Source organism: Myripristis murdjan, chromosome 1 (genome assembly GCF_902150065.1).
Source record: "Myripristis murdjan chromosome 1, fMyrMur1.1, whole genome shotgun sequence".
In the NCBI taxonomy this organism is placed as follows: domain Eukaryota; kingdom Metazoa; phylum Chordata; class Actinopteri; order Holocentriformes; family Holocentridae; genus Myripristis; species Myripristis murdjan.
Window position 1 is genome coordinate 21,951,183 of NC_043980.1, and position 26,456 is coordinate 21,977,638.

General features: G+C 44.0%; 1 protein-coding gene across 1 annotated transcript in view; it reads right to left on the reverse strand.

Annotated features, from left to right (window-relative positions):
* Positions 1 to 25,676, reverse strand: part of zcchc7 (zinc finger, CCHC domain containing 7) — a 48,758-nt gene extending 23,082 nt beyond the window's left edge. Inside the window, exons 1-3 of the mRNA XM_030062855.1 lie at positions 25,582 to 25,676; positions 22,491 to 23,058; positions 20,238 to 20,445 (exon numbers count right to left, since the gene is read on the reverse strand). Coding sequence (XP_029918715.1) covers positions 20,238 to 20,445; positions 22,491 to 23,058; positions 25,582 to 25,589 — 784 coding nt within the window. The 5' untranslated portion in view covers positions 25,590 to 25,676. The remainder of the gene's footprint in view (positions 1 to 20,237; positions 20,446 to 22,490; positions 23,059 to 25,581) is intronic.
* Between the last annotated feature and the right edge of the window lie 780 nt (positions 25,677 to 26,456).

Here is a 26,456-nt window from a genome sequence, read left to right on the forward strand (position 1 = left end):
TACTGCACTAAAAAAAAAAAAAAAAAAATCATTCTTAATAATAAACACCACTAAATAAATGTTAAATAAATCAAATAAGACATTGCACTACTGTAGCAAATGACAGTTTAGTTAAAGTAGAAAAAATCTTCCCATGTATTTATGTTAAGTGCTCAAACCTAATTAGCGCTCATATGTGAGCTGGGTTACATCTACTGTCTGGTACCAGCTTAAGGTCATTATACATTTCTTTTTTGCACATTATCAAAATGCTGTGTGTGTGTGTGTGTGTGTGTGTGTGTGTGTGTGTGTGTGTGTGTGTGTGTGTTGTGCTACATCAAGACTTAGTCAAGTGTAGTTAGTTTTGGTTTCGTTTAGCATAAAAAGGAGAACAGGGAACTTCTGTGGGCGATTGTCTGCTGTGATGTGACTATGGGGCCTCAGTGCGACATGTGACGTGTGTGTGTGTGTGTTGTTGGAGTTACACAGCAACCTGCGTCCAGTCAATGGGCAGTATGTAAGAAGGCAGGGGTGATAGGCATCATATGTGTGTGTGTGTGTGTGTGTGTGTGTGTGTGTGTGTGTGTGTGTGTGCGTGCGGTTGTGTGTGTGTGTGTGTGTGTGTGTGTGTGTGTGAAGGCGTTAGTGACTCGACGAAAGTCATTCCCAAAGCGTCCCCCGGGAGGACTCCCCAAATAAAGAGCAGGAAGCTTTCCCTTAATCTGAGGGCCCCCCATCTCACCAACTCACACGCATACGCACACACACACACACACACACACACACACAGATGAAGGGTGAACCTCTTTGTCACGGCCGAGGAATCAAACACATGGGGGGCTCGATGCAGAGGAGGGGGGGAAGAGGAGAAGATGGGGGGGCTGTTGTCTGTACCCTGGGTGAAAAAATGCTAATCAACCTGGAGGCCCTGTTCAAAACCAACCATCAGAGCCTCGCCATCGCGGGCGAAACAGATCTGAGGGAGTCTGGAGCTGAATAAGCAGACGGCCGCGGCCTCACTGAGCAGCTGAATGGACTCAAGAGAGGCTTCCGCCATGTTGACTGCAACTATTCACTTTAATCTCACCTAATGCTGAGGCATGCCTGACAGCCATCTTAGAGGTAGACGCCTCGACCGCCCAAAAACAGAGAAGCTAATGCCTCAGCAGGGACGGAGGATGTCATGCGACGAATATCGGGAAAAAAAAAAAAACGTTAACAAATCAGATCTCCAAACAGCATCGACGCAGTTTCGCTAAGACGGTGACGATCGTTTCCTGAAAACCTGAGCATCCTGTTTACGTCAGGGTCCCTGGGTCCTAATGATTTTGACGGGACGGGACAGCCTCTGTCTCAAAATCTTACATTATCACATCACTCAGTCAACGGGGGAAAGTCAACGCAACGGCCAGGAAGAGCAGGAGAGAGAGAGGGAAACCGAGGGAGGGAAGGATCAAGGGAGGGACGGCGACAGATGCTACCTGTCTGTCTCCTAGGTACCCTAATTACTAGAAGACGAGGAGGAGAGGGGAGGAGGCTGGATGCCAGTTTGTCAGAGCTGGCAGAACAGAACAAAACAGAGGAATTGTGTGTGTGTGTGTGCGTATCTGTGTGTGTGTGTGTGTGAGTGAAAGTAAGACAGAGAGAGAGAGAGAGAGAGAGAGAGTGTGTGTGTGTGTGTGTGTGTGTGTGTGTGTGCATGTGTGCATATACTCTCTGAGTCTGTCCCGTCTACCGGTGAGAACAGAACGGAAGTGTACGTGTGGCTAATGAACCATGAACACCCGGCTCTCCTGGGGTGATACACACACGCACACACACACACAAAAACGCACGCGCACACACATACAAAAACACACAGTGGCAGGGAATATGAGGGGACTACGAACAACAACCTTCTCACGGGACGAAGGCCAGACAGAGTGGTTTAAGCCTGATAACCCAAGAAGGAGACTGAGAGCATCAACACACACACACACACACACACACACACACTTCCTTCTATGTGGCAGTCTCCCCTGACAACCACCTTCAACTGTAACCATTTAGCAGTTGCCTGGGATCTGCGTATGTGTGTGTGTGTGTGTGTGTGTGTGTATTATCTACAAGTTGTTCTCCCCCCTGGCTCAGCAGCATCAAAGCCTCGGTGTGGCCCGCCTCGCTCCTATCCCTCTTTCCCTGTCCCGACACTTAAACAGGCATCCCAAGCCAGCCCGCCCATTGTGTGACACTACTGGCTGGGCCCATTAATACACAAACACACATGCGTGCATGCGCGCACGCACACAGACACACACACACACACACACACACACACACACAATGGAAGCGGAAGAAGGGCCTGGCCCCCCAAATGGAGGTTATGTTTGATACTGAAGCGACAGGGCCGGATTAGCAACACTATACATGACAATGGTGAGGGTGGGCGGGAGAGTGTAGACTCTGTGTGTGTGTGTGTGTGTGTGTTCATGTGTGTATGTGTGCGTGCATGTGCGTGTGTGTAGGAAAAAGTGCTGCCTTTGTGACATCACCCTTGCCCTACAGCCTGGTCCTTTGCAAGGTTAAACACACCAAAAAGGTTGACTAAGTCCGACACACACACACACACACACACACACACACATGTACACACATGCGGGCGTGCACACACTGCTCTTTTGTGTGACCGAGAAGTCTGGCGAAGGGTGTAAAACACAATAGGGAGGAGAGCAGGAGAACAAGTGAGATGAAGAAGAACAGTGAGAGGAAGGGTGCGGGTGGGGCAGGGGTGAAAATGTGTGGGTATGGGCCAGGGAGCACATTACAACACAACAAAAGAGAAGCTGGCTGAATCTCAAGCCCACTGGACAGCTAACAGTGTCCAGGTAGAGCAGGATGAGGAGTATTTAAGCCCTCGGCTAAAAGCTGCTTTCACAAAGGAAATAATGGTGGAAGACAGAGGAGTAGTGGGAGCAAATTAGGTAGAGAATTTGCAATGATATGCGGAACAAGAAAGAGAGAGTCTGCGTGTGTGTGTGTGTGTGTGTGTGTGTGTGTGTGTGTGTGTGTGTAGGTGTTTGCCATGCAGGGAATAGATCAATAGCTGTACAGGCCTATTATAGATTAAAGCAGCAGATTTCATTTGGCTTCATTTCATGCTCTTTCTTTACCCATCTACACTGATCTCTCTGTTAGAGAGTTAGGGAGTGAGAGAGAGAGAGAGAGAGAGAGAGAGAGAAATGGGGCACAAATCACAAATCATTAAATTGAACTCAAAATTACAGTTAAGGTAAAGGCTACTGGTTGTGAGAAATTTACTCTATGATAAAGATTTACTGGATTTAATAAGAGATTCAGTCAAACTATCCTGAGGTGAAGGCAAAAAAAATGCAAATGTATGTTCAGGAGGACGCTGCAGGCTTGGCTGTGCAGATGCAGGTCTGGAGTATTTTTGTTTTTGGGCCTCCCACCCTGTGCTCTGCTTCTTCAAGGCCGAGCTGCTATCCAGCACAAGAATCTGAGAAGCAGATCGCAAACCTAAAATTTACCCTGATCATAACCTTAACAACATGCAGGACCACACGCCAGAAGATATCCTTAAAAATAAAGGAAGAAGTCAGTGTCAGAGTCAAATTCAGTCTTTTTTTTTGACTACTGCACCTTGGCAAAAAAAAGTGAAAGCGATACCGTCGTCCTCCCTGGACCTGCCTCCCGTTCGGCCCACACACGTTTCATCCCGGCCCGTCTCTGATTATCCGTCTCCCTGAAACACCAAGCGCTCACCCCCTGCCAGCCCATGCCACCTCCTCCCTGCGTCCTCACCCCCTTCCACACCATGTTGGCAGCCGGGGCAGGGCAGGTGGCCAAACCTGTCAGTCAAAGCACCGTCGCCACGCGGCAACACCACAGACACCAATTACCACGCAGCAGGGGCGCGGCCTGGCAACCGCACGGCAAACACATGGTCCAATCAGGGTACACAACAACAGGGACCGTAGAAGGCCAAAGTGTGAGTGGTTTGTGTGTGTGTGTGTGTGTGTGTGTGTGTGTGTGTGTGTGTGTGTGTGAGTACGGCCTGGCTGAACACGTGTTGAAGTTATCCAACACTGAGACAATGCATGTCGGAGGGTTAGACAGAAGACAGGTAGTCATTGTGTCGTTTTAATATCCGCGTCTTTTTAATATCTCTGTATTTAACAGAGATTTTCAATTCAAATGCAACATTTATTTTCTGTGTATCTGCTCATGATCACAATGGCTCTCAACTCATGACCAGTTTTGGTGGTCTCACTAATCTTGGATCTATGTTTCAAAAAACAGGATAAATTGAAAATTGCCTTATTCAATAACAGCAAACATGCCTGGATAAGTTTATGCCGAGAACACATTATGGGAAAAAAATAATGGGGTAAGATCTCATATTGCATACACTTTTTCTTAATTTCTACTCTTTCCATCACAGTGCTTCTCAAACTATTTCTCACAACAAGATCATGCGTTTTCGCCCTCATGATAATAAGAGCGTGTTTAATGTCGAACAGCTCCCAGGACGACTCCATGTCTGATTGCATCAGTGACTCCGACATCAACCTGTCTGCCTCCAACCTGGAATTACCTCCAAGTCACTCACATTCATTTGTGGCGGTGAAATCTTGGCCAAGTGGTCATTTATAAGCCAGCGTTATTGTTCGAAAGGGACGAGAATTACAAGATAAGATTGCTGTGTTGTGGAAGGAGAATAAACTACAGAATGCAGAATTAGAGCTGCTGTTTTTGGTTGCTGCATTTAAACACACGTTACATAAAATTCTATTACTGTTGAATTTTACAGCATCACCTTGTTATTATGAACACAAGGATCCATGGAATTTAAACATTTTATCTGAAAACATCCAAAATATCTATCTATACAATCAAAGGTGACATGCATAGTGTCATTTTCCGTTAAACCCGCTTAATCGTGAATAAAAGTGAGGAAATTTACGCAGTTGTGCATACAGCATAATGAAACCTTTTATTACTGTATCACTGTACAACATGTTTTATTTATTACGCCTAATTGCACTCCTGATCAGTCTGGATTTTTAACTTAATGAGGTACCACTGTAAGTCAACAGAACAGACTATCAGTCAACAAGTGTTTGAGTTTCATGGCTAAACACAAACGTACACACGTGCATGTAAAGCATTAACCATTAAAACTGACCGGCACTTTCGAGCGCCCCTCTGCCTTCTGCGGTAAAACACACCAACACACCGACACACAACATCTGTAAGGGGGCAAATATATTTTAATAAAACCAGTGAGTTGCGACCTCAATTTCATTTTGATGAATTTCCTCCTGCGGGAGTGAGCTAGGCAGTGGGCGGGAGGGCGGAAAGGCGGGAGGGTTCGGGGGGTGGGAGGGGGGAGGAAGAGGGGAAGTGGGGTGATGAGGGGGCTGGGAGGCAGATAGAATTTTCATGATTGTTATTTTTGTTATTATACAGAGAGAGAGTGAGGGGGAAAAAAGGAAGATAAACGGCATTGGTTAATCTGAGGCATTCTGCGCAGCGCTCCATTATCGGGCAGGTTGGGCACGTCGAGGGGGTTATTTTTCCGAGGGATCTTTGGCCCCGGTAATTAAGCTCCATTCACCAGACCCTGTTCCCCAAATTAAAAATTTGTCATTAAGTGGAATTTACCATAATGCCTTTTTATCTGCCGGCGCTTCGGTGTGCGTGCATGCGTGTGTGACTACGTCTGTGTGGAGGGTAGAGGTGAAGGAGGGGGTGAAGAAAGAGGGCAACCAATAACGGGCTACACTATGGTCGCATGCACATGCAAACACATGCATGAACATGCATGCGCGCGCACACACACACACTTTGAGAAGCACAAGAAAGGGTAAATTGAAAAATTGAAATAATCCTGGACACCACAACCCGTTTGCATGAGCACACACACACACACACACACACACACACACACTTCAATCCTTCAAATCCACAGCCTTTGGGGTAATTAAATAATGGCGCTTTAAAGTTTTAATTTAGATTTGGCTTTTTCCTTCCTCCTCCTACTGTATCCCACACACCTCGGGTGCGTGCACGCGCGCACACACACACACACACACACACACACACACACATACACACACACACACACAACAGTCACCACACAGTGCATTATAGACTTCCAGTGAGATAGCCCTCGATGGGCAGGGTACAGCGGCGAGAGCGAATGATTAAAGAGCCGAATCTCTCCGTCTCTATAGGCTTCATAAAACAATACAATTATTAGTCTTTAATTAGAGCGGCCCCTCTGTGGGATGGGGGACAGACAAAGAACAATAGAGGATTAGAAGAGGAACTCCTAATATGGCTCTTTTATCGCTTCATTCAAATACAGTTTATAAATGCATCCAGCCCTCCTTTTCACCTGGCAAAGTTGAAGTTGGCAGATTTGAGAGAGAGGGGGCACAAAACAATATTCTGCAAGAGCGAGGGGAAGGGCTAGAATGAGGGTTAAATAGGAACACGAAAAGTAAGAATAACTGGGGAGATGCTAGAAACAGGACTCTCTATTCACAATGAAATAGAAAGATAAGAAACATAAGAAAGACAGATAAGAAAATTCTGACATATGAAGCTGAAACCTGAAAGAAACAAGGTTAGCAATACGCATTGAACCCATGATCACAATGAAAAAAGGGGTCACTTCCTCAAAGAGCCGGGCAACATGGTACAAAATCAGATATCACAAGAGTTTTGACCAAATACCTCAATATCAATATAATATCGATACATTGCCCAGCCTTTCTTCTAAGATAATGTAATTAAAGGACACAGTGAGCAGCACAAACCAGTGATGTGGCCATGTTTTAAGCTTCAAAGTGCTTAGCCAAGGTTTCTGTTTACTCATTTAGCCTTTACTCCGTGTTCTGTAAAATGCTTGATAAAACCTAATTTTTAGCCCAGAATAAACAGCACAGATCACTTTACAATGTCTCTGCTCACTTTGGACAGTTGCAACCCTTTTGACTTTGGCCACTGTCCGAACCTGGGACCCTCTCCCTCCTCTCCTTCCCGGTAAGAGAGACAGAGACGAATAAAGGAATTTCCTTTCGACGCGCAGAGAGAAACGCTTAATATTCCACATCATTCTGAATGCCATTGGAGGGTAAAGGTGGGGAAATAAGGCCCTGAATAAACAGAGGGGGGTCTGGGGGCTAGAGGGAGAAGAGGAAGAGCAGGAGAGGAGGCGGGCGAAATGGAAAGAGGAGGAAGAGAGGAAGCGCGGGGGGGTGGGTGGGGGGTGGAGGGTAGACAGATGGCAGAGGTTCTGCCTGGCTGAAAGGGGCAAGATGGGAGGAGGGTGTTCAGGGTGTTCAGGGCGAGTGGGGGTGTGTGTGTAGGGGTGTGTGTGTGTGTATAAAGGGTTGAAATGCCATGGTCTGCCCTCTCCTCTCCGCAGAATCTTATGCACGTTTCATCCCAAAGAAATCACTCCATCTCTCCTCACTACCACCCCCCCACACACACACACACACACAAACACACACATCCATGCACTCACTTTACTCTTCTTCTCTGATCCCGTTCCCTAATTATTTTCCCTTCACACAAAATTCCCCATTTACAGACGTCAAACGTGCACCAATTACATCCCAATAAAGACCCCACGATATGAAACAGCTCGTACATTTCTTTTTAATATCAAATCCAGTGTTTGGTTCAGTTGATTTCATATCGACCTGAGATTGCATTCAGTGATCAACAAAATAATTAGGTCTTCCAACACCTTGATTGACAGATAAACCTGGTTAAGGTAAACTACAGATAGAGCTGAACAACAACACCCTGTCAAGACCTCTCTCTCTCTATATGTGTGTGTGTGTGTGTGTGTGTGTGTGTGTGTGTGTCTCAAAAACGCAGCAAATGGGGATGGTAGAACGGCAGGGGAGGGGAGAGGAGATAGGGGGTCTTATTTACTGTCGTTTAATTTGCTCCCCTCTGCTCCGTCCATCCCTCGGTTTTTCTGACAGGTAATAAAAAGCGGGAGCCTTCCTGACAAGCCCATTTGAATTTGGATTGAATAATATAACTGTAGGGTTTCCCACAGAGGATCTGTCCTACCGCGCAACAGTGCACAGTGCAAAAGCCCTCCGTGGCTTGCGTGTGTGTGATGTATAGGGTAAAAAGGATGCACACACACACACACACACACACATACACACACATACATATAGGTGTTTATGTCACAGCACTTAATGCAACAATAATGAATTCCTGCAACTAGCCGCCATGCCACTCCCATTAGCCCAAATGCCTCTCCCTCCTACATGCCAATCTCTCTGCCCGACCATTCTGCTCTCCCTCCCTTTTCCCCTTCACCTTGCGCCCCTTCCCCATCTCCTGTTTCTCCCTCATTCACTCCTGCTTCTCCTGCATCTTCCCCTCTTCTGCCCCACATCCCTTCATCCCCCTCTCCTATACGCTACTCAGCTCCCGTCTCCCCTCTTTCTCCTTTCTCCTAGCCTTACCTCATCCGATACTCCAGCTCCCTCCCTTCCTCCCTCCTTCCCTCCTCCTCCTCCTCCTCCTCTCGGTAGCTGCTGAAATCCCATTCCCCGTGGGGCAGGCTAAATTGAATTGGCGTGTTTATATGAACAACAGGGCCGCTGCTTTAATATACCTTAGAGTTTATGCCTAATGCCTCCCTGCTAATACCGCTGGAGCTCGCCACACTCACTCGACACACGCCGCTTTTATGGAACTCATAAAAGAGACAGAATAAGCTGGAACAAGGCTGCAGAGATAGACAGGGAGTGTGCGCTCAAGTTTGTGTGTGAGAGAGAGAGACCTGTGAGAGAGAAATGAAGAGCTGGGAAATCCATTAATGCATCTTAACAAGTTATCTCTGTGTTTTATCACACCTCTTTAAAATCAGTCTACAGTATCACCCCCACCAGCACCTACACATATAGCGCGCATGTGCGCACGCACGCACACACACACACACACACACACACACACACACACACACACACACACACACACACACAGATCTACCTCCTCATCCCTCTAGCAGTGTGTTTGAATGAAAAGGAGAAGAAGAAAGAGCAGAGAGAGAAAAGGGAGAAAGATTTTTTTTAGATTAGTGGGTAATGCTGAATAAATATCCGGAGATTTGGTTGAGGGACTCGGTCATGCTCGTCGACTTGCAAACATCCTCCATTTTCTCTCCGTCTCCCCCTTCTTTCTTCCTTTCTTTTTCTCCCCTGTCCCTTTCTCTTCTGGCCCTGTGTCAGCCTACAAAAGGCCCACGGCACAAAGGAGAGAAACAGGCCTGAGACACTCAACCCAATTACTATTGATCAGTCTGCACTTAGAGGACAGAAATGTGCTGAATCGTGCACACGCGTGCACACTCAAACACACACACACTCAAATCGGTCTAAATATAAAAAGTCGTGTAGGGTCAGGGATGCTTATTTGTTCACAGCTGATTTTTAGCGCTCACCATGCAGGACGCTCAAAACATGTGAACTACTGTAACACAATTCCAAGCCACATTATCATGTCAATTTCCATGGTCCAAAAATGTTGTATCAACACATAAAAACCAGGAGTCTGATCTGTAATTTCAGTCATCTTCTGCATTATCTGTTTTGTACAAAAAAGGAGCTACAGAGAGGAGCAATGCAGGTAAGACTCTTCGGAAGGATTTACCTACGACAGAGTAAAATCTATTTTTGTCCATTATGAACTCAGCAGAAAAGTGGAAATAATTTGACTGTGGCCGGTAGAGAAAATTGAACGATACAGTGGTGCATTTCTACATGCCGATTTAATTCAGAGTGGGTCTAAATATCTCTTCAGGCTAATAGGCGAACCTGAACTTCTTTGTCCAGGTTGGAATGAAGGAAGGAAAAAAAAAAAACATTTAAGGTGGAAAAACAGGAATGCGAAAAAAAAAAAAAAAAAAACCTACACACAGCAAGGGCTAAGGTATTAAGGTGTGGTTGAGTGCTCTGAAACAAAAACACTGGAGGGTATGAGAATGTCCAGACACAACACTGTATTTCAACAATGATTACAATGATTTAAAAACATTTTGTTATTCATAGTTTGCTATTTGATTCTGTCCATGGGAACTGCTGTATTTGGTTATGTTTCTAAAATCACAAAACCTTCTAAACAAAGCACTTTCCTCTACATTTACCACAGATTCTCTTCAGTGTTAAACAATTTGTACTGATGGTGGCATTTTGTCTGTCTTCAAACTTAAATAAGAGACTTTAACATTTCCACCATGTTCTGGGATTATTTCTTTAATCTTCAATCAAAGGATGGTCTATACAAATCAAATCTCAGACCAAATTAGCCAATGCTGAAAAAAGCTGAAATCAGGCTAAAAACAAATAATAAAATAATAATAATATGAATAATCTTATTGTTGTTTTGTCTAGTTGTTTTGCAAAAGTGCAGCCTTGACATTAGAAAAATATAACCTACAGTATCAAAATTCATTTAAACCTGCTGGGGTGGGGAAATCCACCTACAGCACAAATACCATTATTTAAGAGGGAATACCGTGCAGTAATAATGTTGGTATTCCTTTTTTCTTTTCTACTGGCCAGTATGTAGGCTAATATTTTTTATGCAGTAATTACAGAAATTCAGAAACCGATGTCTGACCAAACCTGTATTATCTCAGCAGCACAATTTTCACCAGCTGGTCAGATCATCACAGTTTTAGATTCCCTCAAAACAGAAACTCAATACATGTAAGACTGTAAATAAATATTGTGTAGACTAATGCAGTAGATGCTTGATGAACGTATAAATAATTATTTTAAAATAGACAAATTTTACATGATTATAAATACTGGCAGATATTGTATACTCAAAGTGGATTCCAATGAATGCCCTGAAAAAAAGGTTAAATTTCATCATTATGTAAAGACAAGACAATACCAAAATGCTTTTCTATAAAGGGATCCTTGGCCAAAAGATTTCGAAGTTGCAAATCGCTGCTATAAGGTGCATTTATGAATACCTGTGTGTCCATATATGGCCTCTACATACACACACACTCTTTCACACACAAACACACACAGCTATTGCCACATGAAGGGTGTGATGAACTCTGCGTGGTGTCTCGAAACCTGTGCTGAAATATCAATGACTAAACTCCCCAACGAGTCGGTAACTATCTCCCTCACTCTGATTTTATCCCCAATAATTAATTTTCTCTCCCAACGCCGACTCTGGCTTTATCGGGCGCTTGCCGGCAGAATCTCAGCATTCCATTTAACCGTAATCCCCCGGATAAAGAGAAGGCCTAGGTGTGCTAATGTGTGTGCACACGTGCACTGGGCGCACGCACACAAGCAATGACTTAAACTTCATTCAGACACACAATGGTATAAATCATGTACACAGACATGCAAAAAGAGCACAGCTAGCCATATCGATGCCAAGCCAGCGCTCCAACAGAGCAAATTCACCCCTCTGTTAATCACATTACCGAATCTGGACATACCCTCGGATTTCTGAATGTACGGGACGAGAACACGCTGTTTACCGTCAGCTCTGTGACCTCTCAGACATGTCACAGATACAAGCTGGATTAGCACCAGCAAGCCTATAGCATGAATTCTGACCCTGAAAGCCTGGCATAGCAACAGCCACGTAACCAAGGCTTGCTCTTGGTGGATGGAGGGATGGTTGGGAATCGGAGTGGAGGAATAAAGAGATGGGATGGATGGAGGGAGGGGTGGAGCCGGGAGAATTAGCTGAAGGAAGAGGGTGGAGAGCGGGTATGCAATGGATACGCACTGATGTTGAATTTCTAAGAAACCCTCACATGTGCTCACTTCAGAAATCTGCAAGAATGCGCCAATAAATTCATTTTCCCTCATGACAGCATGAAAATCCTTGCACTATTGATCACGCCAATGTATTCTTTCCTGAAATATTCAGCGTTTTTTTTTCCCAGACAGAGGTGATATCTGAGGATGGGGAGGCAAATCTTAAGTCTTAAGTGGAAAGGTTGAACAGGTACACAAAACTGAAGGAACTGAGGCTGTTTTTTTTTTTTTGTTTTTTTTTTATTACTTTTATTTAACCAAGTTGGTCCCATTTTTTTCAAGGAATACCTGGCCTGACCAAGGGAGCAGCATCAAGATAAACTAAAATACAATTTGTAAAATCAGAGCACAGACCAGAAGACTGAAAAAGTAAAATTTTCTGTATATGCGCTCCAAATGACAATTGTCCAATGTCAAACCCGTAACAACGGAAAAGAGAGAGAGGATGAAGTGAAGGTGAGCGGTGCATGAGCGGAAAGTGGGGAAGGTTGTATGGACAGATCGTATGGATAAATGGATGGACTGACAGAGAGTAAGAGAGAGAGAGAGAGGGAGAGAAGGAAAGAGAGGGAGGGATGAAGGAAGGGGTAGATTGATTGAAATTATGGTGAGTGCCAGCTAGGCCAGACCAAGCCCAGCTGGTCTCTGTCTGACTAGCGCCTTAATTAAGAGACATGGGGAGAAGCCTTGGAATGGCCACATACACACTGCTAGGCCTCTCTGGAGAGGAAACTGCTAAACAGGCTCTCTGTATGTGTGTCTGTGTGGTATATTGCCAAGAATCACACACACACACACACACACACACACACACACACACACAGAGCTATCCTCTGGGACCTTCTGAAAAACATAGCCCCGCTATTATTAGGCAGCCCTTTGCATACCGGGGCAACTGTTCCAGCCCTAAATGTGTGCTTGTTTGTGAATGTGAGTGTGTACGTGTGTGTGTGTGTATTTTGCATGGGGTTCTCCCCTTTGCCCTGTTGACTGTTTAACTGAACTTCTGATTGCAAAACAGCTTTTTTACCTCTGCTGATGGTGCTGGTCAGAAGAGAGGAAAAGAGATGGAGGGAGGCAGACAGAGCAGCAGAACGAGACTGCAAGAGGAAAAGAAGGGAGAGAAGAATGAGGAGGAAAGAGGGATGATTTTGTGGATCCATGACTGCCTTTTGCCCCCACCACCCCCCCATCACCAAAACGTATTAATATTAATATTTATCCCTCCAGCCCCTTCCCCTCAACCCCTTCATCCCCCAAAAATATCACCACCCTAGGCTACCAGTTAATAAAGCCCTCTCACCCCCCCCCCACTCCCATCATCCCAGCCACCACCCAAAAAAAAGCAAAGACAATAAGAGAAAGTTCTCCGGCCAAATAAAAGAACAGAAATTAATACAGTCCTGCGGGACCTCCCTCTCTCCCACTGTCACCCCCCACAATAATTTGATTTCCTATTAAGTGATTGCTTAATTATAATGATTATTATTGGTAATTGTAATTGACATTTTTTTTCCTACTCTCCTCTCCTCTCTGTCCCTTCCCCCCCTTCCTCAACTTCAGCCTAAACATTAGCAGGAAGAGAACCAGGGGAAGCCAGGGCGTGAAAATAGGTCCAAGGGGGAGAAAATATCTGACAGAGGTGGTGTGACAGGGCACAAACACATAACAAAGTTTCAGTCAAGACACTGTGACATCTAAAATTCTGCTTTTCATTATACTATATTCTCTCAACACTGCTCTGTCTACCACAATGTTGTATTGAGTTGCTGAGGCTCAGAAATTTCACTTAATCATACATGAGCCTCTGTGTGTGTGTGTGTGTGTGTGTGTGTGTGTGTGTGCGTGTGTGTGTGTGTGTGTGTGTGTGTGTGTGTGTGTGTATGTGCGTGTGTGTATTCCTCTAGATGTCTTACCCCGTCGCTTCAGGGCACAATGTCTGCTGCAGCTCTCCTTAGGAAAGAGATTCTTGATCTCAATGGGATATCCTGGTTAAATAAAGGTTAAATAAGAAGCCAGTTATCCCCCCCAACACACACACACACACACACACACACACACACACACACACACACATACACACATACTCACTAAACTACAAAAGGGACCCTCTGGTCTCCAGTTTATTACCCCTTCCTCCAGGCTACAGTTATATGTGTGAATATGTGTGTTTGCTATCAAATAATGTATCAAAAGCCACACATTAATCCTGAGACATTTGACTTTAAACACTGAGTTAAAAATCAGCGGAGCCGCATGAACAGCCTACCCTGTCGAAAACTATTTCATTTAATGTCGAATTCTTTTTTCTATTCGGAACTAAAGACGGTGAAACTTCGTTCCAGTGGGCCAGGGCACGGTTATTGGGCTCACCTCAGCCGTGGTGAGACTGACACTGACATGCGTGCGCGCGCACACACACACACACACTTTTGTCTTGTGATGCACACACCTTCACACTCCAACACACACAACATCCAACCTCACATCACACCTTCACTTTCATTCTAAATGTTCTCTCATTTCCACCTCTCAAAACATTAAACTGCAAATTACACAGCACCTATTAAGCATCATTAATAAAAGTCCAAGCGATCAGGAAAAAAAAAAATACTCAAACTGACATAAACAATTTGTAACAGAGTTTAAGCTTTAATCTGAGTGCCATCTGTCAGATGAAGGGTGTAAATAGAGATGATGTGTAGTTTCTGTGTGTGTATGGGTGTGTACGTGTGTGTGTGTGTGTGTGTGTGTGTGTGAATGAGAGAGAGAGAGTGAGAGAGTGTGTGGGAGTTTGCTGAAGTGTTTTCCAGTAGATTATATTTAAATGCTACCACATACTCTCTTTAAAGAACAAACATGAGCATTAATACAAATGAGCACCTGCAGCCGCAACAACAGATGTTGGTGGGCCTTTTTTAGTCAAAGTTTCCAGGAAAAAAAACATGCAGAGAAATTTTCATAGATTATTTTGACATAGATTACTTTCAGACAGGATGGCTTGGGCTTCCCAGATTAGCATTATATCTGCCTTGAACATTCATAACAGCACAATAGAAACTTACTGTGAGACTACTAGTACGAGCACATCTGAAAACAGAGTGTTACCAATAATAAATTCCAGAAATCATAATATGTGAGTTAACGTTCTAATTTTAACATATGAACTCCAAGTAGTGCATCCAAAAAATACTGTGAAAAAACTAAAATAAAACATCATGCCTCAAATTAAGTCGCAACTTCAAGGGTGAGACACATTTCAGCGACTCTCTAAATAAACTTGCTGACATTTTTTGCTTAACCAAATCCGTCTATTTGGCTGGTTAAGAGCAAAAATCTTAAGTAGAAACCAGTGTCATTCTATAATGAAGTAATCTACTGCACCAAGATCAAGTTCAACACAGATTAACTATCAACATATAACATTGTGGCTAGCCAAATTATGTGAGGATATTAAACCAAATCAAATCTGGTCGCCGTGTTGCAAATCTATAATAGCTAAAAACATGACCGAGTCTTTTATTCAGCATCATGGAGCTGAAAACACATCAGTAGGATTGTATAGTGCTACACCAGGTGGACTGACACCGGTGAAAGTTTTGCTATAAGTACCGCCAGCTACAAAAAGACAGGAGTGTCAGACAGCACTGAACGTCAGTCAGGGAGGTGTGCAGACAGAAATCCGTCCGTGTTAGGCCGACTCTGAGATCTCAGCCTGCAGACCACCAGCCCTGACCAGCAGCAACACCGTGGCCGATCCTTTTCAAGGCCTGTCTCTTCCAGTTTAGCTTACCAGCTCTCATCTCTCTCTCTCTCTCTCTCTCTACCCCACCCCGCTCCCTTTCTCTGCGGCTGTGCCCTGCTGGCCGCCCTTTCATTCATATTTCTCTTTGGTTAAAAATCAAGTGCTGCTTCCATTTCGTTCTTATTTTGCACCGAATTTCTACCGCCTGCTCCCTGCTGCTCTCCGATTTTAAAGATCTCTCGTTCTTGATTTGTTGGGTGTACACACACAGGGTCTGGGAAAACCGGACACTAAATCTGTGGTTAGGGATCAGAGGCTGAAGTATAGTAACCTTTCACCAGCGAAATGATAGTGGATCTGCCTGGCAACAACATAAAAAGGCAAGGAACAATGAGAAGTGGAGTGAGAAAAGAAATACAGCAATTTACGCAAAGTTTCTTCAAGGCTGTCAGTACTTGCAATAAAAATAATTATTGAAAATTAAAATCTAGTTCCCTGCAACACCAATAGGCAGATGCAGCACTGGATAGATCATTATGATCATTTTGAAATAAGTAAATGCCACAACGATAGCAGTTACAACACCGATGAATACAGTATGTCCAACAACGGTAAATAACCAGAGGTAACATCTTAACCTCAATACACATTTGAAACACAGAAGATATCGCAATACAGATCGAGGTCAAATGTTGAAATGATCTTGGCTGTTTGCTGCTAAAGAAGTCAGCATATTTTCAGACGCAGTAACAGGATGAAAGCTGTCAGAAAATGTGACCGCTTCCTTAAACTATTCTTTTTACCGTGTAGAAACTCATTCGCCATGTTCAAGTTGTTACTCAATTTAAATCACTGCTGATATCCAACAATCTCTTGATGAGAAGCTTTTTGTTAAAAATGGACGCACAATGTTTTCAACTGAATTTGTACCATTTATTTTCCATGCGCTGATATTAGGCCTACACGGTAGGCTAGTCTAATTTGCATACCTTACAGAAAAACAGTAGATAACACAAGTCAAACTATGGCACAGCGATTTCATGGTGTATGTGTGTGTGCGTGTGTGTGTGTGTGCCTGTTCAAACACACTGTGTGGTAGTGTGGGTGTGGCGTTACACCTCGTGTGGCACTGGGCAACCAAGATAAGAGCTGATCCTATCCATGCCTCCCTTCTGCACCGCCCGCCCGCCCACCCACGCACACGCACACAAACGCACACACACACAAGCATATCCCTAGTGTTGTGCCCCCACTTGCTATTGTAATCTCATCTTACCATCCCAATGCCCTGAAAATACACGCTTACACTCACTCATAATCACACACACACACAGAAAAAAAAATCTGTATTCCTCTACTGTTTGAATCAATTCTTACTGTGTATTACCATCTGATACGAGTTAAAGTCAGGATGAAAGACACTTCAAAACCTACACAGGCCTACGGAGGTGTCAGAGTGCGTGTTGCCACAGCAAAAGCTTTCGGCCCACAGCGGTGCTGACAGCCTCCCCAACATTAACACAGAGCATACAGAGGAGGTGAGGCACATGGGCCCACCTCAACATCTGATTCTATCACTCATTCATGTATAATATGAAGGTACGGAGTGAAAACCACTCATGCCACAACTCTTTCCACACAAGAATGAGACTGAAAACATTTTAATGCCTAGCCAATCTGAACAGCATGACCTGACTATGAAATACTGCAGAGAGAAATCATGTTTTCAAGAGAGGAGAGAAAGAAGCCTAAAAAAATACTGAAAGTGGTGAGATAAGGATGAGAGAGAAGAGAAGAGAAGAGAAGAGAAGAGAAGAGAAGAGAAGAGAAGAGAAGAGAAGAGAAGAGCTTACCTTCTTCCTCTATGAGACAGAGAGAGCTAACCTTTGGCTACAAACACACAAACGCTCACACTGGTTCTCTAAGTCACGGAGACTTTCAGTGGCACACACACTCACACACACACATACACACACACACAGGGGCACAGACACACTGATGTGATTGGCCACCCCGATAGCAAGCCAGAGCTGACTCTCTAAGCTTCAAACAAAGTTTGGTGTGCACTGACCAAGACCAAGGGGACAAAAAGCGAGGGAGAGAAACGGGGAGGGGGTGCAAAAGAGGAAAAAAAAAAAAAAGCGACCACTGAGTGAGGGTTAACCATTCCGATTCAAGTTTAGCCTCAGCACTCCCCGCCTACACTCCAAATTCACACACGGGCATGTACATGCACACCTCTCATGGTGGGAGAGGCGCTGATGTGATTTTCGGGAAGCCCTTCCTTTTCTCTCTTGTTCCATCTGGCTGCTGCTGCATGGCTCCGGGACAGGCAGACGGCCCTCTCTTATCCCCCTTCCTCCACTTCCTTTTTACTTCTCCTTGTCCACTGTCTGTACCCCCCAAACCCCTCACACACACACACTCACACACACACACACAAACAGATGCCCCTTATAGCCAGGTGACAGATAGCCACTCTGGCTCTATGTGTGTGTGTGTGTGTGTGTGGGGGGGTGTGTGTGTGTCCATGTACCCGTTATGTGAGGGAGTGAGAAAAGATTAGATTGTAAAAGTGCGAGTATGTGTGTGAACAAGTGACACCATGTGAGAGGGAGAGAGAGAGAGAGAAAAACAGAAAAAAAAGAGAGCGAGAAGTGTGACAGGATTCAATATCTGTAGGTGTGAGACAGCGAGAGAGACAGGGAGAGTGAGACAGAGAGAGAGCAAGGGAGAGAGAGAGAGAGAGAGAGAGAGAGAGAGAGAGAGAGAGAGAGAGAGAGAGAGAGAGAGAGAGAGAGCTCTTCACAGAATAAGTGTAGTGAATGTGATTTGATGGTGATGCTGAGCTGGGGTTTAGGCGTACAAATACTATTAGTCACTGCTGTGTAAACCTGTTACCCCGCGCATACGCACACACATACACACACACACACACACACACACACACACACACACACACACACACACACACACACACAGAAACACCCATGCACACACCAACAAGGAAATACAGGCAATGCACCCAGGCTACACAGGAGTCAACACACAGCGTGGCATAAAAAAACAGCGATCAATCATGATATTTTGTGCATTTCCCTGGGTTTTGGATGTAACAGTTACTGCAGTCAGAGCCTAAACATTCAACCGGCTGCGCTCTCAGTAGCTTAAAATTGGCCTCCTCTCCGCACAACATCCATTTTAGTGGCCAATGTAGAACAAAAAAATAAAAGAAGTTGTGAGAGATGGATTCCCGGTAGAGGAAAATGAGTCAGTATGCGATCTTGCTTTCAACTGGTATTGAACCTACACCAGTGAGAGAGAGAGAGAGAGAGAGAGAGAGAGAGAGAGAAAGGGGGGGTAATCAAGACTATCGAGGCCAGGCTAAAATTCCCTTGCCTTTATTTTCATCTTCTTCTTTTTTTTTTTTTTTAAACAACACCTCCCCTCCCTTTTAAGCCCCCTACCACACCACACCCGTGACCCCCCATGTGTAGACATGAGGTCAAGCTCCAAAGATCACAGAAAGAGGCCAGACAAGAGAAAAAGAGAGAGAAAGAGAGAGACAGAGACAGAGAGAGAGAAAGAGAAGCAGAAAGAGAGAGAGAGAGACAGAGATCCAAAATCCTCCTTTCCTCCCCAAACCAGGCCAAAACCTCAAGCCTTCCCACTAGCTCCAGACCCCCTCCTTTACCCCAGTTGTGTGTGGAGGAGGCAGCAAGCAGGAGCACTCTTGCAGAAACATCAGCCCAGGGAAATTCAAATGAGGAAGAAACAGAGAGAGAGAGAGAGAGAGAGAGAGAGAGAGAGAGAAAGAGAACGCACAATAGTGAGAAAATAGGATAAAAGAATGAGATGGGGAGAGTGTTAGGTAGGAGCGAGGGGGGCCGGGAGAGAAACTGGAGAGGTTGCTGAGGCTGCAGGTTAAGATAATGTGTAGATCTGGACAGATTTGCAGGGAACATTTTTATTCATTTTTCTGATTACTCCCATCTCTCCCGACCCTGCACCCCAACCCCCCGCCCCTTCTCGTCTCTGCGTTGTTGTCTTTCCGTTTGTTTGTTTTTGGCATTAGCGTTATGACTGTTGGTATGCGTGTGTGTATGTACACATGTACGCTGATTAGAATTCTGTATTTTATAAAAACAAATATTCACCCTCGCAAGCACGCACGCACATATATATCAATACGCATGCACGCAAACATGCTTAAAGATGCATCAGGGAGGCGAGCGACTGGGCAGGGAGTGCAGGGAATGCTAAGAGCTTACAAATTTGTAAACACGCATACACACACACTGCATATGTGCATACAAAGGTGCACGTACATGGCTTGTTCACAATGTATCCCATCACTGTGACCGCTCCTTATCAATGCACTGCAGGTAGGCTGAGTCCTCTGAATGAGTTGGACCACACCAAATTATGCCCTGCATCCATTGTCCCAGTTACACACATTCAAACTCTCACTAACTTAAAAAAAAAAAATATATATAAAAAAAGCACACAAACATATAGCATGGCTCCTAAATAATGACCTAACTTATAACATAACAGCACACATAGCCACTGAAAACAATGCATGGCTATACATTCCTGCATGGATGAACAAACAAACAAACAAACAAACAAACAAACAAACACACAAACAAACAGAGAGGGGCATACAGACACACCTGAACTGCTGTCAGATTCTCCCTCCAAGTTGAGTGAGATGCTCTGGTCTCCGTCCTGATTGTCTCGACCCAGGATCATCCAGCTTTCCAGACCGTCCGAATCAGAGTCGGACTCAGATTCAGACTCGGATTCAGACTCTTCTGATTCTGATCCTGAGCTGACAGAGTCCTCAACCAGACTGGGGCTCCTCTTCCTCTGCCGAGTTGCCTAGACAACCAAACAACCACAGGACGCTTTCATTTTGCAACATTTTCCATCCCCTGCTGAACTGATTCAGGCGCTAACTAGGGCCTAAGCTCACACTGCAAAAGTCCCAAGAAAACAGTCACTCGGAGTCTGTTCATCCTCTAAGAAAGAAGAAGAAAGGAAAAAAAACAAAATAACAGTTGGCCACTGATAATCATGATCACCTTGTTCCTACAGCTGTCAGTGTGAAAAAGTCAGCGACAAGTTCTGGACAACATTGCCCTACAGCAGCGAGACAGAGCATCTATTAGCCAATGTATGACTTCAAAACAAAACAAAACAAAACAAAACAAAACAAAACAAAACAAAACAAAAAAAATAAGGACAGGGGATGGAAAATATCCCTGAAATTTCCTTCCAAAACACAGAATACAGGATACACCACAGGGGGATTTGACAGTCAAGAGCTACTTGGAAGACACACAATTGAGTGTGAGAATGATGTATCACTAGTTAACACATCACAACCACTTTCAATGCCAAAAATGCATCAAACTGTGAGCACTGACTGATACCAAGTACCGTTACTTTCACTGAACAGTGCAGGTTTGAACTATTAGTTTGAGGTCACTGTTCAAAATATGAAATCATTGGTTTTCCTATCATTTGAGAAATTTACTGCTCTGTGCCACAAATGAAAAAATTCAAAACAGTTTGCTTTTGTTTCGATGCCAAAATCCCCGAGTAACATGGTTTTTGGTCTCAGATGTTATTCCTCGACCACAAAAACATAGTCCAGTCCAAACTGTAAAAAAGTGACCTCTGTGCTTGTGTTGCTGAGAAGTTCATTCTTCCCAAGACACCATGGAAAACCAACAGGCATGGATTTTATTCACAAACCTAATCAAACAACTATTGTGTCACTAGAGATTAAGGCTTGGCACTAGATATTGTCTGGGATGTTGGAAATCATAATATTGTGATATGGCATGAACACTGCATGAAACTAAAGGGACACATTAAACTGTTCTAATGCATCACGATTGTTTATCGAGTATCTTGTGTTAGATATGAACAATTTAAAAGAAAAAACATATTGTGACTAATTTCACAGGTATGATGATTATGGTACGATTCACGATTTCAGCAGGAATAAAAAATGTTTATAATACAGTGGTCTCTTGCTATAACGCGGTTCACCTTTCGCGGCCTCGCAGTTTCGTGGATTTTTTTTAGTGCAATTTTGCATGCTTTTTTTTTTTTTTTTTTTTTTTTTAAAGCGCATTGTGTTCTGCGTCCTGATTGGCTAAGGGACTGTAGACCATTGTCAATCTATCTCCTCCGTGCTGTGTCTCCTGTACAGGACAGAATGCGTTCATTCTATAATACTGGACTTATTTTTCTACGAAGGTTTGAACTTTGAGAGAGTTTAAACAAGAGAGAAAAGTGAGAAAATGTTAATGCCTGTCTGAGAAAAGTGTATAAAGTGTGTAGTGAGGGGTTTTACAGCCTTAAAACATCTATAATAATTGTAAAAAATAAAGCTGAGTGCTTCGCGGATTTCGCCTATTGCGGGTTATTTTTAGAACGTAACTCCCGCAATAAACGAGGGACCACTGTAATTTTAATTTTTACTGAAAAAGCTATTAAATGATGATGGTGTGGCTTCTGCTGGGGTCTGTGTTTCTTGCATCTGGAAAATAAAACTGGTAAGCCAGAGCATCTCAACCAATACCTTATTTACAATTTTGTCACACATTTATCAAAAATAGATATATTTTGGATACTGCACTTGGCCATATTGCAGATTTGATATTTTGATTAATTGTTCAGCCCTTGCTTGTACATAATTACTGTATTAAAGCACCAATAGTTTTCCCTGCAATTGTGCCACAATATTAAAATTGAGGCAGTCGGTCAAAGGTGCCTTGGTATTTGATTTTGTCCACATCACCCAGCCCTACAACAAATATTTAAAGATGTCCACATTAAAGCCATCCAGTAGCAACATAACAACATGAATCCTGTGAGACACACACACACACACACACACTATCTCTCTGTACCTGTTGGGCCGGCGTGGAAGCCTGCAGAGGCCGCGACTTCTGGCCCTTGAAGGCGCACACCCCGTCGTCCGTGTCGTCAGAGATGGAGATGACTTCTGTGCCGGAGTCAATGACAATGACCTCCTGAAACAAAGATGCTGACGGCCTCTGACCTTTCGGCGCACCCTTCCTCTTCCTCTGATCATGCAGTTTCTCCTTCTTGCGCTCCGCCTCTGCGTGTCCCTTCAGGTGCTCCGCCGGCCTGCCCACACCAGGCGACGGCAGCCTGTTTGGCTCAGAGTCTTTCCGCTCACCGCTCGTCTCGACCACCTGAAGTCGCTGGCCGTCTTGACGCTTTCCCTCCTGCTCCTTCTCCCCTCCATCCTCCTCCTCTTCCCTCTCCCCGGCATTGGAGGAGTAGTGGAGTTGGCTGTAGAGCTGGAACTCTAACTCGCTGTTGACCTCTGACCCCTCCTCCTCCTCCTCGTCATCTTCCTCTTGGTAGAGTTCATCCTCAAACTCCTCACGGTCCTGGTAGCCACAGTACATCACCGCAAACACCCTCGGTACACGTACACACCTGGCTCGTCTTTACAAAACACACACACACACACACACACACAGTTATTTTCATGTAGACACAAATGTCAAAGCTGTTTCCATTAGCCTACCGATGTTGTTGTCATGGAAACACATATTCTCAACTGTCAGTTGGCCAGCTACCATCAGCTCTGGTTAATATCAACAAAAACATTTTTCTGTTACTCATTAAAGTCTTTTAACGCAATCATTTTGTACCTTGGCTGCTCACCTTCTGCTGTCCTGTGTTTTTTTTCCTGTTTGTGGAAAAAGCTCTTTATTTTAACTTTAATTTCAATTTAATTTGCCAGTCTGTTTATAATTCTGTAATTCCTGCACAAACACTCACAAGTCAGGAAAAGGCCCAAGCTCGCTGCAGGGACAAAACATACAGAGATGAAAAAAGAAAGGTTATCATCAGTTTGTGAGTAAAACTAACTCAAATCTAACAGACAAAATTACAGCATATCAGGGGTGGGAAACAAAATCATTTCGCAAGTACCGCAATTCTTTATTTCTTTCTTTTTTTTTTTTTTATTATATGAAATGAGGTTTCCAGCAAGGGGACTAAATATTTCTCTGAATTCAGGGAAAATCTGGAATTGCCATTTTCAAAGGGGCCCCTTGACCTCTGACCTCAGCAGATCTAAGTGAGAAATGGTTCAGTAGTTACCCACAGGTCTCCCCTTTGCAGACATGCCCACCTTATGCCAATCCAATGCAGTCTGCGGCACACACCCTGCAAGGTTTTGCATGCAATCCAAATGTGTTATTTTTGCCTGTTCTAAAATGGTGTATTTGTGCATACTGGGGCCTACAAAGTTGCATAAATAAGGTTTGACTGGAAAGCTGAGACTCTTGTGGATTTAATGAAACCAATTTTATTCATGTGTGATGATGTCAGCTACCCATAGTGGCCATTTAATTGTAGTGAGACCATTTTTTGTAACAGTATAATAATATATAATGTATAAAATGACCCAATGTAATCACAGCTTCATGCACTTTACATGCACAAACTAGAGGATAATTCAAGAAACAAAAGTCACAATAAAGTGTAATATCGAATCACGATACTTGTATAATCGTAATACTTAAAAATCACAATATATATCAAATCAGGAGATAAGCACATCGTCCCAGACTTAAGATACGTGGCATTAAATTACACCCAACTCTTATCTGGATAAACTGGATCCAACACACCAGTTACTGTCACTGTCACCCAGGACACTAAAGAATGAGAAAAGGCGCTGGCGAACACGGCCTGTATAAAAGACATGGACTGTGGTCTTGTTCTGAAATCCATAAGTGCCAGTTAACGCCGCTGAGAAAGAGCACGGGCCAAAGAATTCATTCTGGGGCCGTGATTTTTTAAACTATAGGCTACACTCAGTAAAACATACATTTTCTCTCATTTTGCCAATCTCTCTCTCTCTCTATCTCACTCTCTCTCTCTCACTCTAACACACACACACACACGCACGCACAGGGGATAGAGAAGGCACACCGGCCCATTGCCCTGGCCACTCCTGCGTGTCTGTGCCATGATGGCTGGAGATGATTGGCTCCCAGACCACACACACTTGTAGAAACGCCACGCTAGGCGGTCACAAGCCGCCCGCCAGGGAATAAGGACAGAAGAGTCTTGCTGGTTTGTGTGGGAGAGAGAGAGAGAGAGAGAGAGAGAGAGAGAGAGAGAGAGAGAGAGAGAAAAAGTTTGGCAGTGCAGAAACACTGGGAGTGGGCAGATGGCTCAGGTCTTTTATTTAACTGTGATATAGGAGTGAACATGTGGCCCCTTTTTAGTCAGTGTGTCCTTTGTGTCACTCGTTGAGAGTCCACAGGAGTGTGTGTGTGTGTGTGTGTGTGTGTGTGTGTGGCAGGGGTGAAAATGGATAAAAATCACTGTCTTGTCTCAGGTGGTATACAAATAGAGACCACGGTTATTCATGGTCCATTTATTCCTGAGACTGTGGCGGATTGGTCAGGTAAACACACACTGAGAGGAGAGAGAGAGAGTGTGTGTGTGTGTGTGTGTGTGTGTGTGTGTGTGTGTGTGTGTGTGTGTGTGTGTGTGAGTGAGAGAGAGAGAGAAAGAAAGAGAGAGAGAGGACCACGACCAAAGAGTGTGTAAACTAGAAAGAAAAGGCACATTGCAGCTCTTCCATTGGTTAACTTGCTGTTAGCCGCCTAGCTACATGCTAACTAGCCAGCAGAAGTTGTGATGAAAGCTACAACTAGCCAGCAGCTGGGGAGCTTTTATTAACTCCCTGAAACTAAACTGGAGCAAACGACGAGTGAAGCCGTGTAGCTGTCACTTCACAAGCTTTTTTTAAACCAAGTCCCAGGTAGCATGTGTTCCTCCTCTCTGTCCACGTGTTTGTAAGCACAATAGCAGCCGGTCGGATGTAAACAAGGAGGGATTTCCACTCTAAACGCAGCCGATAAACATAAACATGTGACTACCGCCGCACGACCACCAGTCACCTCTGGAAATGTCTCATATTTATCGTTTGCGACGTGAACTCACCTGTTCATGCACTGTAAGCTACGGGGTTTCGCAGTTGCTTTACTTGTTTCCAGCCAGACAGGAGACAAACCAGCCACTTCCGGGTTTGTCAGAGGCAAATAGGTTGGCCGACCGTAACGTTTCGCTTTGCGAGGTTAAAAAAAAAAAAAAAAAAAAAAAAAAAAAAAAAAAAAAAAATCAAAGTGACGCCATGCTGTTGCTGGTGGCAACAGAAAGGCTTTTTTTGCTGGTGCTATCGTTATTGGGCTGGCATGATTTTAGTTTAAAAACAATAGCGACCAGAAAAATAATTCTGATGTATTTATTTTATTGCTGCAGCTGTGCATTTACAGTTACCCGGTGTTACTTTGATCTCCTATGGTACTGATCTAATATGATTATTACTATGATAATCCCAAAAGGATAATAGCTGTGCTCATATTTGATTAGTACATCTCTAAAAGCTATTATAAGAATACTCAGATTATTGTTTTGGTTTTGTTTTTGTTTTGCATATGTACTAACTGTCCTACTGTGCTGTCACATAATCTCTGGGGTTAAGGTTTTCCCTTTGGATCCCATTTGTTTAGATATAACAAAACAGAATGATGTTCAAAATTACCTGAAAAATAAGGGACATCAAATAACAGCGTGCCGCCAGTTATCTATTATGAGAAAATGGCCAACTTGTGATTGCACATATTCTTTGCCCATTGAGAATACCCTGGAATTACATTATTGTAAATAGCACATTCCGATTATAAAATGTCATTATTAAAGTTGATGTGGAATTGCCAGCTGGACTGCTTTACTTCTAAGTCATCATATCTCTTTCAGTGCACAAAAGACTCGGCAGGACATTTTTTCACCATGAGGACTATTGTTAGCCTGATGGA